Source organism: Patella vulgata, chromosome 8, assembly GCF_932274485.2.
Source record: "Patella vulgata chromosome 8, xgPatVulg1.2, whole genome shotgun sequence".
NCBI lineage: Eukaryota > Metazoa > Mollusca > Gastropoda > Patellidae > Patella > Patella vulgata.
This window is the reverse complement of record NC_065886.2, coordinates 15,781,683-15,799,442: the sequence shown is the minus strand read 5'-3', so window position 1 is coordinate 15,799,442 and position 17,760 is coordinate 15,781,683. Positions and strand designations below refer to the sequence as shown.

The 17,760-nt window shown below is 34.6% G+C and overlaps 1 protein-coding gene across 1 annotated transcript; it reads right to left on the bottom strand.

The window, feature by feature from the left end:
* Positions 1-3,750: 3,750 nt before the first annotated feature.
* LOC126830632 (protein jagged-1) lies at positions 3,751-13,570 on the bottom strand. The gene is made up of 11 exons (XM_050561038.2): positions 13,432-13,570; positions 13,245-13,281; positions 12,095-12,220; positions 10,945-11,169; positions 10,417-10,593; positions 9,677-9,856; positions 8,713-8,898; positions 6,956-7,132; positions 5,590-5,853; positions 4,428-4,607; positions 3,751-4,142 (listed from the first exon to the last, which is right to left on the bottom strand). Exons 3-11 carry the CDS (start codon positions 12,183-12,185, stop codon positions 3,958-3,960), a joined length of 1,665 nt encoding a protein of 554 aa, XP_050416995.1. The 5' UTR covers positions 12,186-12,220; positions 13,245-13,281; positions 13,432-13,570; the 3' UTR covers positions 3,751-3,957.
* Positions 13,571-17,760: the final 4,190 nt, after the last annotated feature.

Here is a 17,760-nt window from a genome sequence, read left to right as displayed (position 1 = left end):
ACGTGTTAAGGCAGTCATCTATGACAGAGATATTATACGAGACTCGTAATTCTCTGTGAAACAGATTGTAAAGTACTCTTTAAGGACACGCTGTTTCTTCCCAAGATTGCTGACTTATTTCGCCGAACATAACTGATTTGAAATTGGAGTAAAAACGGAAACCATTAAATGTAAATCAGTTTATATACATTCATATTACAGTATTATATGCGTTGCGACCCACTTTTGTGAATTTCTAGGTCCCAAATGTTAGCGATTTAGCTCCTTTAAATATATTAAATCCACGACTAGAATTTGAGGAAGTACCCTCTTAAAGAGATTGGTCCAAAAATGGTAGTTTGTCATCCTTGGATCCTGATTAAACCGAATTGACATCGTTGTTCATGACCTGCATTTTTCATCAAATCGCACACAACCTAGGCTAGGGCTACCATTACTAATATTATAGCCCAGCTTTATTGGATTTCAAAAATTTAAAATAATAAAGAACCTTTGTTTTTTCTTGCACTGTATTCAAAAATATTTTTAGGTTAAAGAAAAAAAAAAGTAAAGGTGTGTGATATATTCTTACCTGTTGCTGATCCCAGTAGAATACAGGTAAAAATATAGACATAGTACTGTACGTTACAATACTCCATTTTGAACCAAGTTCCCGGATTGAGATAACGGAGTTATTTGTGTGAGTAATATTTGTGATAACAAAACCCCTTGTTTGATTGATAAAATAAAGGCTAGTCTCACGCTGTTAGTCATTGAGAATTACATGTCTTTACAGCAACTAGAGAGTACCAAGAAAGCCCAATTTGCCCACCCTACACAGCTTTCTGCGTTCGGTTTAGCTTTCTATTCTGGGTGCGGTCTGTTTAGCTTTCTATTTGGTGTGTTCTGTTTAGCTTTCGATTTCGGTTCTATTCTGGATGCACCCTGTTTAGCTTTCTATTCTCGATGCACCCCGTTTAGCTTTCTATTCTGGATGCACCCCGTTTAACTTTTTATTCTGGATGCACCCTGTTTAGCTTTCTATTCTGGATGTACCCTGTTTAGCTTTCTATTCTGGGTGCATCCTGTTTAGCTTTCTATTCTGGGTGCATCCTGTTTATATTTTCCATGTTGGTGCGTTCTCAATAATTTTGGGATTATGCGAAATTAAAAATTAAAGTTTTACAAAATGACAGTTCGTGCTGATAATCACACCACTTATGATGTCTCGTCATACTTTATATAAATGCCTATATGACTAAGGACATACCTTTTTAGTGATCTGCACTTAAAGGCCAATGAACACCAAGAGTTGTTTCGAGTAGCTGATTAGTCGTCGTTGAGGCCAAACTCTAAGCAGCTAAGCACGGCATACGTAATTCTAGTCGCCGATTTTCATCATGGACGTTTTGTTGGCGATTGTTTGCCGGGCATTACGGTCAGTAGCGGATTATCAGTGAGGCTGATGAGGCTGCAGCCTCAGGCCCAAAGATTTTGTAAACAAATTTTTTTAGACTTGTTTGATAAGATTAAAAACGCATAGACAATGGATGTTAGGGGGTGGGGCTTAGGCCCAACGGGAATCAACAAAGGCCCTCACCCTAAATTAATTAGGCCCACGCCATTTTGAATAGGCCCTAATGTTTGGAGATCTGATCTTATTTTTTAAACGTAGGCCTACAATGAACGTTAAATCCTTGTAAGTTTTCGGTTATGTCTTGCTTAAAGGAGCTAAATCGCTAATATTTGGGACCTAAAAATTGACACAAATGGGTCACAACGCATATAATACTGTAATACGAATGTATATAAACTGATTTACATTCAATTATTTCCGTCTTTACTCTCATTTCAAATCAGTTATGTTCGGCGAAATACGCCTGAAGTCTCAATCTAAAGTAAATCTCTGGTTATTCTAGTCTACATAGCATGTATTGCGTATGCTCTCCAGGTAAGAATTATGCGTCACCGTCTAGCCTAGTTCTTCAAGTCCCTTGTTAAAAATCGGCCTGAAACGCATTATGGTACACGATTCGTGTACCAATCTTAATTTTTTTATTTTGTCTTAAATATTGGATATCAGAAGTCCATCTTTTTCCGGTAAGATCACAACATCATTGATGATTTAAATTGACAAATAATTCGTGTTTTCATTGTCGAAGATTTTGGATGATATTGAGTTAGAGACTTAGCTACTTTAATATATTGTATCCACGTGACGTCATTTATGGGCATATAAAGTTACATTACCAATATCAAACGACTTTGGCTTAAGAAAAAATATCTAACAAAAGATCTTGTGCTAGTTTCGATGTAAACACCCCATCATGAGGAAATATTATCCTTGAAAATAGGTGTATGTACAGTTGGTTTCCGGTGACGTTTCTGCTGTCAAAGCATTTTGTACGACAAATTTCAATAGTTATAACTAATATTTTAATAAATTATAACCTCACTAACGAATCCCGTTTTGAATGTTAGCAACTACCTTGGCTCTAACTTTAAAAACTAAATAGGCCCTCCAGCAACTGCCGCCTCAGGCCTTAGTGGAGCTTAATCCGCCACTGATTATGGTGCACTAGAATTCTTCACCCCATGATGTATTTAGAAGAGTACATACTAAAAATGTTGGCCTCTCTATTATTATCAAAAGACACATTCTAAAATATCTTTATAAAGCCAGATATTTGTTGGTGATTATGTGGAAAATGATATGCTGCATACAGCCGAGAACCCATTGTCAAGAGTAATTCAGCGGTATGTTCAGGTGCACACTTTGAAGTATTTGTAGAACTAACGATGGTTCCGACAAATAAACCGTGGTTAACGTATTAGATTAGACAGTTCAATAAGTATACAGTCAGAACAAATTAGACAGTTCAATACGTATACAGTCAGAACTACTATTTAGTATAATCTTTGAAAGGCATTTAGCGATTGGGAAACACATTAATAGAACACAATTTTAATGGGAAACAATCACTGGTTTTATTCTAAAAGGATAAGAGGACACTTGTCGAAAGTGGTGCTTTTAGAATAAAACCAGTGATTGTTTCCCATTAAAATTGTGTTCTGTTAACTATTTAGTAATAAACAAATATTTTTTAAAACAATTTTATTTCAACATTCTTCAAATTATGGATTAAAAAGTACGCCATTATTCAATTACAAAACATACAAATTAGCTTTAAATTCTATATTTAAATTTCCTATCAATAAATTCATCAAGCCTAGGATTGATAATTCTGAAGTGACTCATTTGCTATTCTGAGATTAACAACTTTATTTTGAGTTTAAAAACTTTACTAAATTCACCGTTTATTTATATTTGTTCCCCTGAGTACTGACTGTCCAAAAGAATATCCTTATGCAAAAATGTAGAAATTTACATCTAAATAAGTTCAATTTTAAAACAACCTTTCCAGTCAACTATAAAGCTTTTGAAAAACTTGATAAATAGATGAAACTCTTGCAAACCTAAAATTTTATTCTTTCTCCAGTTATAGCTAAATTCAATAGGCTTCTTTTTTTGCACACGATTTTGAGGTAACTAAGATTTGTCAAGAGGTATGAAGAACAAAACATGTAAATAAATAAATAATAACTAGAACATTTAAAATATAGAATTATTACAACATTAATATCAGATAAACAATTACCTATAAACATGATTCATTTAACAAATTCAATATTTACAATACCCATTAATTAATATAAACATAATTAGCAGATTTAAAATTACAAAATACAGACAAAAAATTTAGCCAACATGATTTTTCTGGATGTATCCCAAATAAGTATATGACATTTAAAAAACATTATAAGAATAAAAATAATTTTACTTATCTCTAAACTTACAATTTTTGAACATATTCCATCCTAAATTGTGTCAAAATGTCAATTAAAAAACTGATACGGTTACGAATGAGTCAACTCTAGAACAGGTAAGGCAATATTTGTCAACCTTACAACCAGTGTTTATATATTAGACGATGCCTCATTATTAATCAAACAGGCTGTTGCATTAAAACTTCCCACATTCTTTGTTGTAGTTCCAGTTGGACATGATTCACAGGAATGTCTTCCAGGATAGATCTGATAAGTTCCTATCGAACACATCTGACATGTCTTGGCCTCAAAATATGTTCCAGGAGGACATTTGACTGAAAAAAACAAAAAAGAACAAAATAATCACAATGACAAAATAGTAATAATCAAAATTATGACCAGTTCTAAAATTATTTCTTCTTTTTTTTTAGATCATTCTTTTATTTTTATGGAAAAGGCTTCTGCATCAAAATATACATGTAGCAGGCTATTAACTGAAACTGGAGAATTATCTCAAAGACATATATTATACCACCTCAATGAGTTAACACTTGACTACAACATGCAATTGTTCATGACAAACTGAAGTTTTCCAGTGAAAATCACCAATAAATAATTACCACACAGCAATCCTTGGGTGAGTGTCCCATTAGGACATTTTACAGATCCCAAACTTGTCTCAAGTTTTTCACATGTTGCTTCTTTATTTACAGTTACGGTAAAATCTGATTTCTTTACAAAGAGACTGGATTCATCTAATACACGTATAGATGTCTCTAACTCAGATAGTAAAACACTTTCTGAAAAATATAGCAATAATGTTAAAAATAGGTTGCCACTTGCCAGGCAATGAAACATTCGTCCACAGCAGCTAAACCATATTTATTCTTTTGTAGGTAATTGGGGGACTTTAAAAGGTAATTTTCATACAGATCAGATTATAATTTTCGTTGTTTGAGGGTTCACATGTTTTAAAAACTGAAACAAGGCCCTTAGCTCTGGAAGTAATTTACAGATATTATTGAAATTTGACAAGACTTTTTTGTTTTACTATAATGCATATAAATTTCATATAGATCGGATGATAACTTTTGTCAGTCGTACATTCAGAAGGTTCAACAAAGGGCCAATAACTCTAGAAGTAATTTGAAATTCAATAGACTTCTTCATTTCACTAATTTACATTGCACATATAAATTTCATACAGATCGGATGGAACATTCACAAGATTCAACAGAGTTAAACAAGGGCAATAACTCTTGAAATAATTATTGGAAATTGCAAAAATTCAATAGAATTCATTATTTCACCAATTTACATGATGCATATAAATTTCATACAGATCAGATGAAACTTTTGTTGTTGGAGCATTCACACGGCGCAACAAAGTGAAACAAATGCTATCACTCCAGAAGAAATTAACAGGAATTATTGTATTGTAATTAAATAGTTGTAAGATAATATCAAAGGATCTAATGATAAGGATGACTGTATTTTAACAATGCAGGAACAAACATTAAAAGTTATTACATCTATAATGCTAACAACCAATATAGAACACAGGAACATAACATATCATAACAGATTGTAGTCATTCACGTCTGCCTCCATTGTCATATATACCCTCGTTCTGTATTGTACAGCGATCTCCGATCTGCTTATCTCTCGGTAAGCTTGTCTGAGTTATGCTTCTACCTGAGATCATTTATAACGGTTTAGGTGATATTTACAAAATACCTCAAAAATATACATCATTAAAAATCAAAATCTTGTTATACATACTTGTTCCATCTTCCACAAAATCTTCTAGTTGTGACTGATTGTTAGCGGGGGTATTTATTTCTAAACTCATCTGAATACGAACTCTAGTTTCACACGGAATTTCCCTGACCTCTACTTGACATTTATTAGATGACACACAAGTAATAGCATGTGATTTGTTCAGCAGCTGCCATTTAATATCATTGGTAGTCTCACTGTCTCCACATTTAAGTTCGGGATATTGTGTAATAAACTTGACAGACAGAGATTCAGGTTGTACAATATCTAAATAAAATAAAATTACAGAAAAAAAGGATTTTTTTTTAATTCATAAGCAAATTTTCATGCAGACTTAAATTTCATCCCTAGTACAAATTTTAGCTCTAAGGCAATGAAAAGAAATGAAATAAAATGGGGTTTAACGTCCTACTGTTTTGCTCCTAACTGGGCTAATGAAGACGGGCATTTGCCATACAGTGTGCTATGAGGGAAATTTTGCCCGACACTACGGCCTACTCTTATATCAAATTCGAACTGTCAAGGGATCTTTTATGTGCACGGCAATGTGTACGCGGGACCTTGGTTTTTCGTCCCATCCGATCGACTAGATAGCTGTCCTTATCAGGCCCTGCACCACTGACAAGGGGGAATAAGGCAATGAAAAGACTTCCTGCTTAAAATATGTTAGCTTCAGCAACCGTGAATAAGGCCTTAGGTCTAAATGAGAAAGAAATAATATTAGGTTTAGTATCTGTTTACCCAGCATAGCACAGCCACGAATCGAAAGTAGCATAACTCTGAAACCGAACGTGGTAGTCCAACGCCATCAGATAAATGTTATTCCCTGGTTCGAGTTACACCAATACACTAAATTTCAGCCATGGGACAGTCCTAGTGTAGCCGCCAACCCTGAACAGTCAGACAAATAGACAAACGACAGTCATTAGTATAGATTAAATAAAGGAGTGAGAGTCTGTCCAAGGGTTTGTCAAATGCTGTGCTTTGCACTTACTACTGTAAGTACAGTATATTGTTTTAATTAAACATGCATTATGCAAGAGCTAAATCTGCCTATTGCAGGTCTTTCTTTTGCCCTGAAATGTTATCTAAATTATTAATTAGACATTAATTAACTTATCCAGGCCATAATCATTTCTCGATGGCATCGTTAGCCTGCGATATTTACTGGATTATGATCCCATTTGCTGCTCGACTTCCATTCATAATTTAATCATGAAATGGATGATCGAAACTATGTTTTTTTCAGCAAATTGCCTTTACATTATCTAGTTTTTAACTATATATAGTGAGAACTGCCAGCTCTTTATCTAATCTCCCATAATGTATCGTTAACTAAACTGCCGAATATTCAATGATAAAAACCTACTTGTACATGGTATTAGGTTTTTACTTGGCGTCCATAATCCGTTGTTACAGGTAAAGACAGGGGGTTCATTTATAAATACCAGTCCAGGATCACAGGTGAGTTTACAAGTTAAACTATCATTCTTGGTACAGTTTACAGATACACCATATGCTGATACTAAATCATCTTCACTACAATCTACAAAATACAAGAGAAAGACATACCTTTGTCGGTCAGTAAATTGGGGATTTAAAGTACGCTTACACACTTGAGTGATATCGAAGACAAACCTTTATTTGAATAAATGAAATGAAATGGAGTTTAACTGCCTGCTTTTTATTTGAATAAGGGGGGGTTGGATGGCTGAATGGTTAGCGTACGCGTGCTGTATCATAAAGTCTGTCATTGAGTCGACTGGCATGGTTTCGAATCCCCGGTTATATGTGACAAGGAGTAGGGTCGCCTGTCCAACCTCGTGGGTTTTCTCCGGGTCCTCCCTACGCGCAAGCGAATTATGTAAATAAAATTAAACCATACGTTAGTCCCGAAATGACCTAGTTTGTGTTGAGTGGACGTTAAACCCCATTTCTCTCTCTCTCTCTATTTGAATAAGAATTGTACAGATTTGGAAAGGGCTTTACCGTGACATGACAACAGACAATTATGCCCCCAGTGAGTGTCCTTGTAGACAAATATAACAGTAGGCGATATGAAATTGAATAGGCCATTTATTATTAATAAATGACAGGAAAATACCTCTCAATAATTATTACTCACTGACATGTGTTATTACCAACCAGCAATGAAATGAAGCAACCTCTGATACATGAGAGTTAGCTCCCTTCTGTCAATCACCATAAATGCTATTTACCCCTTTGGATAAATATTACTTTTGCTGTGCGAATAAATCAGAGTACCCGGAGTCAACTCACAAAGCTGAGATGACATGCCTATCTGCAAGCCTCATACGCTCACATCAGGGGTTCAAGTTCCAACCCATCACCCCATCTCTGGCATTTGGGATTCTTAATAGTAGAGGACGGTGAGAAATACATTTATATGTGCCATGGTTATGCATTGTCTTAAACGTTGATATGTTGAGGTCCAGCTAACTAAATATTCACCAACTTTATTTAAGGATTTAAGGGCTCTTATATTATACAAAAAGCCTCATGTGCTAGCATAACCTCATAAGGGGAATAATCCTGGAAGTTCCTACTAAACACTGTTCACTAAATTTCAGAAAGATTAATAATTAATGATGATAAAGTGCTAATAAGATTTCGTAACTCTGGAGGTGATTGATTATGGAAAAATAATCAGTTCCAGAGAAGATATATGTATTTTTGTACACTTTAAAGGCTCAATACCACTCTCGTTGCAACTGAATAATATGTCCCAATCTATATTCTGGTCAACAAATTGTACTATTTTAGAATATTTCAATTAATTGATGATACAAATTTCATCTTAACACACCTTATTTAAAAATTTTGAAAATTTCAACATAATGCCATGGTTTGAAACGTAAACCTTTTCAAATGAAACTTCAATTTAAAAATATTTTCGAACCCTCTGGACAAGTAAAATAGTATGTAATGGATAATTTACACAACAGGTAGGACACTTAAACATCTAGTACTTGGATAGATATATTATTTATTTTCTGGAGCTTTCAAGCCAGCAAGAGTGTTATTGTCCCTTTAACAAACCATTGGCACGATTAGCTAAAAATATTATTTAAAAAAAAAAAACAAAAACAAAAAAAAAAACTTTACCATTACAAACATCTTCTGTTGCATTAGTTTTTCTTTTACAAGACATCTTCTGAAAATCTTGACCAGGACAATGCCGAGATTTATCATGCTCATGGGTTGAATTACACTTCCTTACTCGCATTCGTTCACCTGAACACTGTGATGTACACTCCGACCATGGTGACCATTTAAACCAGAAAGAAACGGCTAGATATAGAAATAAAAAAAAGTGTTGATGATTTGGTGATCAAAATCTCATGCAAGTGCGCAATTTTTGAGGGAGAAACATATGGATAGGGAATTCAGTGTTTGTGCTAATCAACAGCCTGATACTATGTAGTGTACATGTAGAAAGCATTTAACAATTAGCTTCTCAGTAATAGGAGTCAGTATTTTCCACGAATGTTGTGTACTCCTGTACACACAAGGTCCGAAATAAATGTTTCACGTTCTGTTTTTAAGTTTATTGTAGATAAGGTCTACACATACACGAATTGACACAAATATTCTATGATACCGCCAGTTGCAGTTTTCTAACGGTTAAAAGGTAAACATATATTTAGAGATAACAACCTTGATGGGCACGTTTGATTGGGATACACAGAATTCATATAGTTTCATGAAGTACCGTAACTAAAACAGGTAACCAATAAAATGTTCAATTTACAAATGAACTATATTTTACGGTCTTGTGCCTAATCACTAATTTCCGGAGATTTCACCAAGGTTTCACACTTGTCAAAGGTATGCCCAGCAGTACACATGGACAGAATCTTATGTTACTAGTAAATCCCAAATCATTGTCAACCCATTCCATACAAAAAATGACCCAAAAATTAGGCAGCAGAAAAGTTAGGATTACAATATGCATCGAATGAAGAGAGGCATAATATACCATTCAGTAGACCTGGACAGCAGTGTTTCGCTCTACACTTTGTTGAACTCCACTTACAGGAGTGTTTATTACATTTTACTTGTTACTTACGTACGCAGGGTTGTACCAGTTTACTAGGAGACCATTTATTGTTTATACAGGTATATGCTGGAGGTTTGGTTTTAAATACGAACTCTGGTTCACAGACAGGACGACAAACAGTAGATCGTGCTGAACCAGAACAGTTAACAGATGTTCCAAAAGGTTTCAGGAGATCATCACTCGAACAAACTGAAAAATAAACAATTAAAAATACATTATAGGAGATAAGATAAAGAGCTGGCAGTTCTCACTATAATAGTTAAAAACTAGGTAATGTAAAGGGAATTTGCTGAAAATTTCAGTCAAATTGATCCCCTCTCAACCAAGATTTCAGTTATTGAATTTTCGGCCTAGCCTCGAACATCATTCTTTAAGTCGGTACGATAAAAACCATAGTCTCGATTATCCATTTCATGATTTAATTATGAATTGATGTTGAGCAGCAAATCGGAACCTAATCCAATAAACATCGCAGGCTATCGATGACATCGAGAGTTGATTATGGTCTGGATAAGTTAATTAAAGTCTAATTAATAATTTAGATAACATTTCAGGCCTAAAGAAAGACCTGCAATAGGCAGATTTAGCTCTTGCATAATGAATGTTTAATTAAATTTTCAGCTTTAGCAACAAAATCAAGTCAGTTAGAACCCGTGTTTTTAGAGCCACACCAGGTGCTTCTGACTTTATTAAACAACCAATATAAAGCACCTTGTTCACTAAAAAATCTAAATTGATTAAAATCTCACCTGGACATTTTGCTTTGTTACAAAATCTTTTTTCAGATGGTTCCCCATGACAAGGAGTTTGTTCTGCATTTTTGACACAGATTCTTGATCGGTTCTGCATTCCTTCTCCACAAGTCTTAGCACTACAATTACTCCATGGGCTCCATTCTTCCCATCTTGAATGATTGCCTTCTAAAGCTGAAAAAAATTAACCACACAATAAATATGCAGACCTGATATATTCCCCAAAATAGAATAATGGCAATAAAATTTATATAGAACAGATCTTTATTTGAAGCACTATATATTATAATCATTTAAAAAAAATAGTTTACACTGCGATTTATCAGCATAGCTACAAGCTGCCATTTGTACTTTGCAATGTTCCTTGAACATTTCAGATTGTGATTAACAAACTTTTGAGCTAAATTTCTCACAGTAACATACTGTTTGGATTTGTACCTGATAACTGATGGCGATTAACAAACTTGTGAGCTAAATTTTTTTTTTTCTAAATTTCTCACAATAACATATTGTTTGGATTTGTACCTGATAACTGACAAAAGAATCCTGTGAACTGTTTAGAGCAGAGACAAGTGTAATAACCATTTCCATCAGCTGTACATCTTCCACTATTCTCACATCGACTGTTGGTACAAACATCTATAGCAATATCACATCTATCCCCACGATAACCAGAAAAACATGAACAAGTGAAGTTATCCTTACGATTTTGACAGGTACCATTTCCACATGGAGAAGATTTACAATTATCTAAAAATACAAGATTGTGGTAAAATCGTTCTGGAGTTAAGTCATATTGTTTCCATTCAAAGCTTGTATGTGACAAGGAGTAGGGATGCCTGTCGAACCTCTAAATTTTTCTCTGGGTCCTCCAGTTTCCTTCTACTGCAAAAAATCCCTATGGACAAGTGAATTATTGAAATAATATGTTAGTCCTGAAATAAACTAGTTTGTTAAATTCCCTATCTCTCTCCTCTCTCATAACATAAAGCAGTTAAACTTACATTATGCAAGAGCTAAATCTGCCTATTGCCGGTCTTTCTTTAGGCCTGAAATGTTAGGGGGGGAAGCTACCGAAAAAAAATTTCGTCAAATTTTAAAGTTATTGAATTGAAAATGGTACAAGTAGTTAGGAAATGTAATAAACAATGGAAAACTAACATTTAAAAAATGTTATTGTCTGGGTAACATATTTTTTTGGGGAAAAAGTATGAAAAAGAGGGCTACAGTGATTTTAAAATAAGGTTTTCTTAGCCACAGTGATGCAATTTGACTGAAATTTTCAGCATATTCCCTTTACATTATCTAGTTTTTAACTATTATAGTGAGAACTGCCAGCTCTTTATCTAATCTTCCATAATGTATTTTTAATAAAACATCAAACCTTTGTAACGCATAAAATATATTCCCCTCTTTATAGGTAGCAAAAATTGAATCATTCTGGAAATGTACAACATCCCTGACACTACACATGCATAGATTCCTAAAATCAACATGAGATAAATATATTGCCTTGAAATGTGATGTTTGTGAGAAGTTATTCAGACCAGTAAAGATCTGCTGACACAATAAAAACACAGCAATAAAAAGATCCCTCTCCACATCAGATTTTTTTAGGAAGTATTTTCTGAAAACCAGAATAGTGTTTTGTATGGCCTTATATAACAATTTTTACCTTCGATAACAGGGTGTGGTTGTTTAGGGGTACATTTTCTACTGCCTCTTTCACTTGTACCACCATCTGGGCACGGTAAGCATGGTATCATACCAGTCTCAGAATAAAATCCTACTTTGCAAGGACCTAAATAAAAATCATTATAGAAATACCAGTAATTGACAAATGTTTTAAATGTATTATTATTGAATAAATACCATGAAAGTAAAGTTTTAATTATAAATTACAAAATTCAATGTTAATTTAATCCAGGTATAGTATCAATAATACAAGGTTAATTTAAACATACATTATGCAAGAGTTAAATTTGTCAATTGCAGGTAATTAGACATTAATTAATGATACATTATGTAAGATTTAAATAAAGAGCTAGTTATTCTTGCTATAATAGTTAGAAAATAAATAATGTAAAATGAATAATTTAAAAATATCATTCAAATTACTCTATTGCGAGCAAAGATATTAGCCTTTGAAGGTTTGACGAGACGTGTGCAATAATTTCAACCACCGTACTGTTTGTTCGAAGCTAAGTCTCACTCCTCCATTTTTAGCTTAAATCAAAATATAGCTGAACTGTTCTAATCTATTTAATACCGGAGAAATCCGATGCCATCGAGAGTTGATTATGGCCTGGATAAGTTAATTAATGTCTAATTAATAATTTAGAAAACATTTCAGGCCTTAAGAAAGACCTGCAGATGTAGCTCTCGCATAATGTATGTTTAACCAGACCATAATTAACTCTCGATGGCATCGTTAGCCTGCGATATTTAGTGGATTATGATCCCATTTGCTGCTCGACTTCCATTCATAATCTTATCATGAAATTGATGATCGAGGCTATGTTTTTTATCATACAGACTTTAGTAATGATGATCGAGGCTAGGCTGATATTTCAATCGCTTAATTCTTGGTTCATAGAGGATCAATTTGACTAAAATTTTCAGCAAATCCCCTTTACATTACCTAGTATTTAACTATTATAGTGTGAACTGCCAGATCTTTATCTTATCCCCCACAATATATCTTTAATCAGTGTAAACTGCCAAGTATCAAATTTGTAATCAGTATAAAGTATCAATAATACAAGGTCAATTTAGTCAGTATAAAGTATCAATAAAAATAAATTAAAGAAACAACAATTAAATACCTGAACATTATAATAATAACCACCAAAATTAATTAAGCTGAAATATAAAGTAAACATTGAAATCTGAACAAATAAACAAATAAAATTCAATTTTTAAATAACTAAACATAAACCTTAAATTCTGCTCTTCAAGGCAAACACTCTTAAAACACTTTCAACTAAGATGCATGTCATGAATCTAAATTACCTTGACATTGGCTGACATATTTTGAGCCGATACTTTTGGTTGTATATCCTGTTGAACAAGTAATACACTCAAGGGAGTTTTCCTGTCCTTGATAGAATCCTATGGGACACATTTTACAACTGTCACTTAGGCTATCATACATACTTCCAGACGGACAAACAACTGTCAAAAAAAATCCAAAACAATCATATGACCATGAGAGTACAAGTACAAGCAACTCTTTCTTACAATAGCTTTATGAATAGGTTTATAATTACATTGATGTAAAATAATTAATACTAATATGATGCTATGTATTATGTAGTGTCATAGAGTATTATAATGCAGTGTCATGTAGTACTGTAATGTAGTACTTTTAATGTAGTGTCATGTAGTACAGTAATGTAGTGTCATGTAGTTCTGCAATGTAGTGATACATAGTACTGTAATGTAGTGTCATATAGTACTGTAATGTAGTGTCATGTAGTACTGTAATGTAGTTCCATGTAGTACTATAATTTAGTGTCATGTAGTACCGTAATGTAGTGACATGTAGTACTGTAATGTAGTTTCATGTATTATTGTAATGTAGTGTCATGTAGTATTGTAATGTAGTGCCATGTAGTTCTGTAATGTAGTGACATGTAGTACTGTAATGTAGTGGCATGTAGTTCTGTAATGTAGTTCCATGTAGTACTATAATTTAGTGTCATGTAGTACCGTAATGTAGTGACATGTAGTGCCATGTAGTACTGTAATGTAGTTTCATGTATTATTGTAATGTAGTGTCATGTAGTACCGTAATGTAGTGACATGTAGTACTGTAATGTAGTTTCATGTATTATTGTAATGTAGTGTCATGTAGTATTGTAATGTAGTTCTGTAATGTAGTGACATGTAGTACTGTAATGTAGTGGCATACTGGCATGTAGTACTGTAATGTAGTGACATGTAGTACTGTAATGTAGTGACATGTAGTTCTGTAATGTAGTGACATGTAGTTCTGTAATGTAGTGGCATGTAAGTACTGTAATGTAGTGACATGTAGTAATGGAATGTAGTGACATGTAGTACTGGGCCCTTATTCACGAAAACTTAAACTAAGATACAATTGAAATTTTAAGAAATACTGCTATTCGATTGGCTGACCAGTAAAATCAATTTGCATATATCCAATGAAGTTGCAGTATTTCTTAAAATTTCGGTTGTAACTTAGTTTAAGTTTTCGTGAATAAGGGCCCTGTAATGTAGTTTTATGTATTGTACTGTAATGTAGTGTCATGTAGTACTGTCATGTATTGTACTGTAATATTATAATATATATATCAATAAGAAACATTCACCATACATATAAACAATACAAATATTTTCAACTTAAGAAAAATATTGGTGGCTAATATTAACAAGAGCATCGCTAACGCAGCAATATACGTCCACATTCCTGTTTTGTTTGATATGGTCCAGTTTGCATTGAGGGTCTGTGAAATAAAACTGGGTTGTAGGACTGCTATCAGTTTAACACTTCGTTCACATTAACAGAACACAATTTTTATTTTAAAACAATCGATGTCTTTATTCCAAAAAAATGACGTTTCGAATAGGTATGCAAAGTTTCAAAAGAATCTGTTAAGAATTGCGGTCTGTAGGCAAAACACAAGACACACAAACATTAGGTGTGGCTCTGTCCCAAGGGGTCGAGCATGCACCAAAAATAATAATAGAGGTCGGCCTTAGGATTAAGGAATAAGTATAAAAAGTAGCCTTAGGCTATAAGGAATAAGTATAAAAAAGTTTTCAAGATGATCGATTAAGAAATGCGGTCTGCAAGTGACACACAGACATAAAAAAAGAAAATGGGCGTAGCTCTGCCCCTGGGGGTTGGGTATTCACCACAAATAATAGGGATGTTCCTTAGGATAGAAGGAATATGTATGCTAGGTTTCAAGGTGATACGATAAGAAATGCGATCTGTAAATATAAGGGATGGGCGTGGCTCTGCCCCTGGCGGTCGGGCATGCACCAAAAACAATAGGGATCATCGTTAGGGTATAAGCAATTCATATGAAATTTTTTCAAGACGATTGATTAAGAATTGTGGCCTGTAGGTGACACACAGACATAAAAAGAAAAGGAAATGGGCGTGGCTCTGCCCCTGGAGGTAAAAAAACAATAGGGATCATCGTTAGGGTATAAGCAATTCATATGAAAAAATTTAAAGACGATTGATTAAGAATTGTGGCCTGTAGGCGACACACAGACATAAAAAAGAAAATGGGCGTGGCTTTGCCCCTGGGGGTTGGGCATGCACCCAAAACGATAGGGATGTTCCTTAGGGTACAAAGAATAAGTATGCAAAGTTTCAAGATGATACGTTAAGAAATGTGGCCTGTAGACGACAAACAAACAAATACAAAAAATGGGGGTGGCTCTGCCCCGGGGAGGCGAGCATGCACTAAAAACAATAGGGATCATCCTTAGGGTATAAGGAATAAGTATGTAAAGTTGATACGTTAAGAAATGCGGTCTGTAGATGACAAACAAATAAATAAATATAAGGAATGGGCGTGGTTCTGCCCCTGGGGGTCGGGCATGCACCAAAAACAATAGGGATCATACTTAGGGTATAAGCAATTCATATGAAAATTTTTCAAGACGATTGAATAAGAATTGTGGCCTATAGGCGACACACAGACATAAAAAGAAAAGAAAAAGTTCGTGGCTCTGCCCCTGGGGTCGGGCATGCACCCCAAACGATAGGGATGTTCCTTGGGGTACAAAGAATAAGTATGCATAGTTTCAAGATGATACGTTAAGAAATGCGGTCTGTAGATGACTAACAAATAAATAAATATAAGGAATGGGCGTGGCTCTGCCCCTGGGGGTCGGGCATGCACCAAAAACAATAGGGTTCATACTTAGGGTATAAGGAATAAGTATACCAAGTTTGAAGAAAATCCAGTAAGAATTGCGCCCTGTAGGCGACACAAAGACACACGAAAAGAAAATGGGAAATGGGCGTGGCTCTGCCCCTGGGGGTTGGGCATGTACCCCAAACGATAGGGATGTTCCTTAGGGTACAAAGAATGTGTATGCAAGATTATAAGTTAAGAAATGTGGCCTGTAGACGACAAACAAACAAATACTAGAAATGGGCGTGGCTCTGCCCCTGGGGGTCGGGCATGCACCAAAAACAATAGGGATCTTCCTTGGGGTATAAGGAATAAGTATACCAAGTTTGAAGAAAATCCAGTAAGAATTGCGCCCTGTAGGCGACACAAAGACACACGAAAAGAAAATGGGCGTGGCTCTGCCCCTGGGGGTTGGGCATGCACCCCAAACGATAGGGATGTTCCTTAGGGTACAAAGAATGTGTATGCAAAGTTTCAAGATTATTAGTTAAGAAATGTGGCCTGTAGACGACAAACAAACAAATACTAGAAATGGGCGTGGCTCTGCCCCGGGGGGTCGGGCATGCACCAAAAACAATAGGGATCTTCCTTGGGGTATAAGGAATAAGTATACCAAGTTTGAAGAAAATCCATGAAGAATTGCGCCCTGTAGGCGAACCACAGACACACACACACACACACACACACACACACACATACATACATACACACACACACACACAGACAGGGGCGACGGCATAATACGTTCACATTATGAATGTGGACGTATAAAAAGCAATTCTGGGAACATTACATGAGGAAATTACTACAGATCTAAAGAAATGCATATCTTTATGAAATAAGGTAAATGAAAACATACGACAGTTAAGAGTAGCTTCATCGAGTAATCCTCCAACACCACAAGCTGTAGACGTCTCGTAGATATTATAGGAAGAAAAATCGAGACTAAAGCCAGGTATTATAAAGTTAAACATTTCACTGTCTAAATCTTGAATAAAACCAAAGAAGAGATCATAGAGAATGCTTTCAATCATCCATCTGTTCTCATCTGAATTGCTTTCATCCGATTGCTGCATGTCAACGATAAAAAACCATGTTACTGTTGTCTGATACATCGCAGCACGTTTTCTCCTTGAATGCTGTAAAACAAAAGCAAATATTATCATTGTGAACTATATACAAATGTGGGAATGGAACCACAAACTTGTCTCTATGACAGACCTAAAAAAAAGGATGTGGATGAAAAGCAATATTTTTTTTAAAAAATGTCCAGCAAGGCTGGGAAAAAACAAAACAAAAACCAATTCATGTAAAAAAAAATGTTTACATTTGACAGTTGGATGGCCATATGAACATGAGGATGAATAATAATTATTCTTTATAATTTATACCAATGTCTATAGAAGAATAAAAGCAATATTTACTCTTTTCTTTCTGTACC

Coding starts and splice junctions, on each gene's coding strand:
- LOC126830632 (XM_050561038.2), bottom strand. CDS start 12,185: ATGATACCATGCTTACCGTGCCCAGATGGTGGTACAAGTGAAAGAGGC. Junction 7,133..8,712: donor AACAGAAGATGTTTGTAATG/GTAAAGTTTTTT, acceptor TGTATTTTGTAG/ATTGTAGTGAAGATGATTTA. Junction 4,608..5,589: donor TTTTGTGGAAGATGGAACAA/GTATGTATAACA, acceptor TATATTTTTCAG/AAAGTGTTTTACTATCTGAG.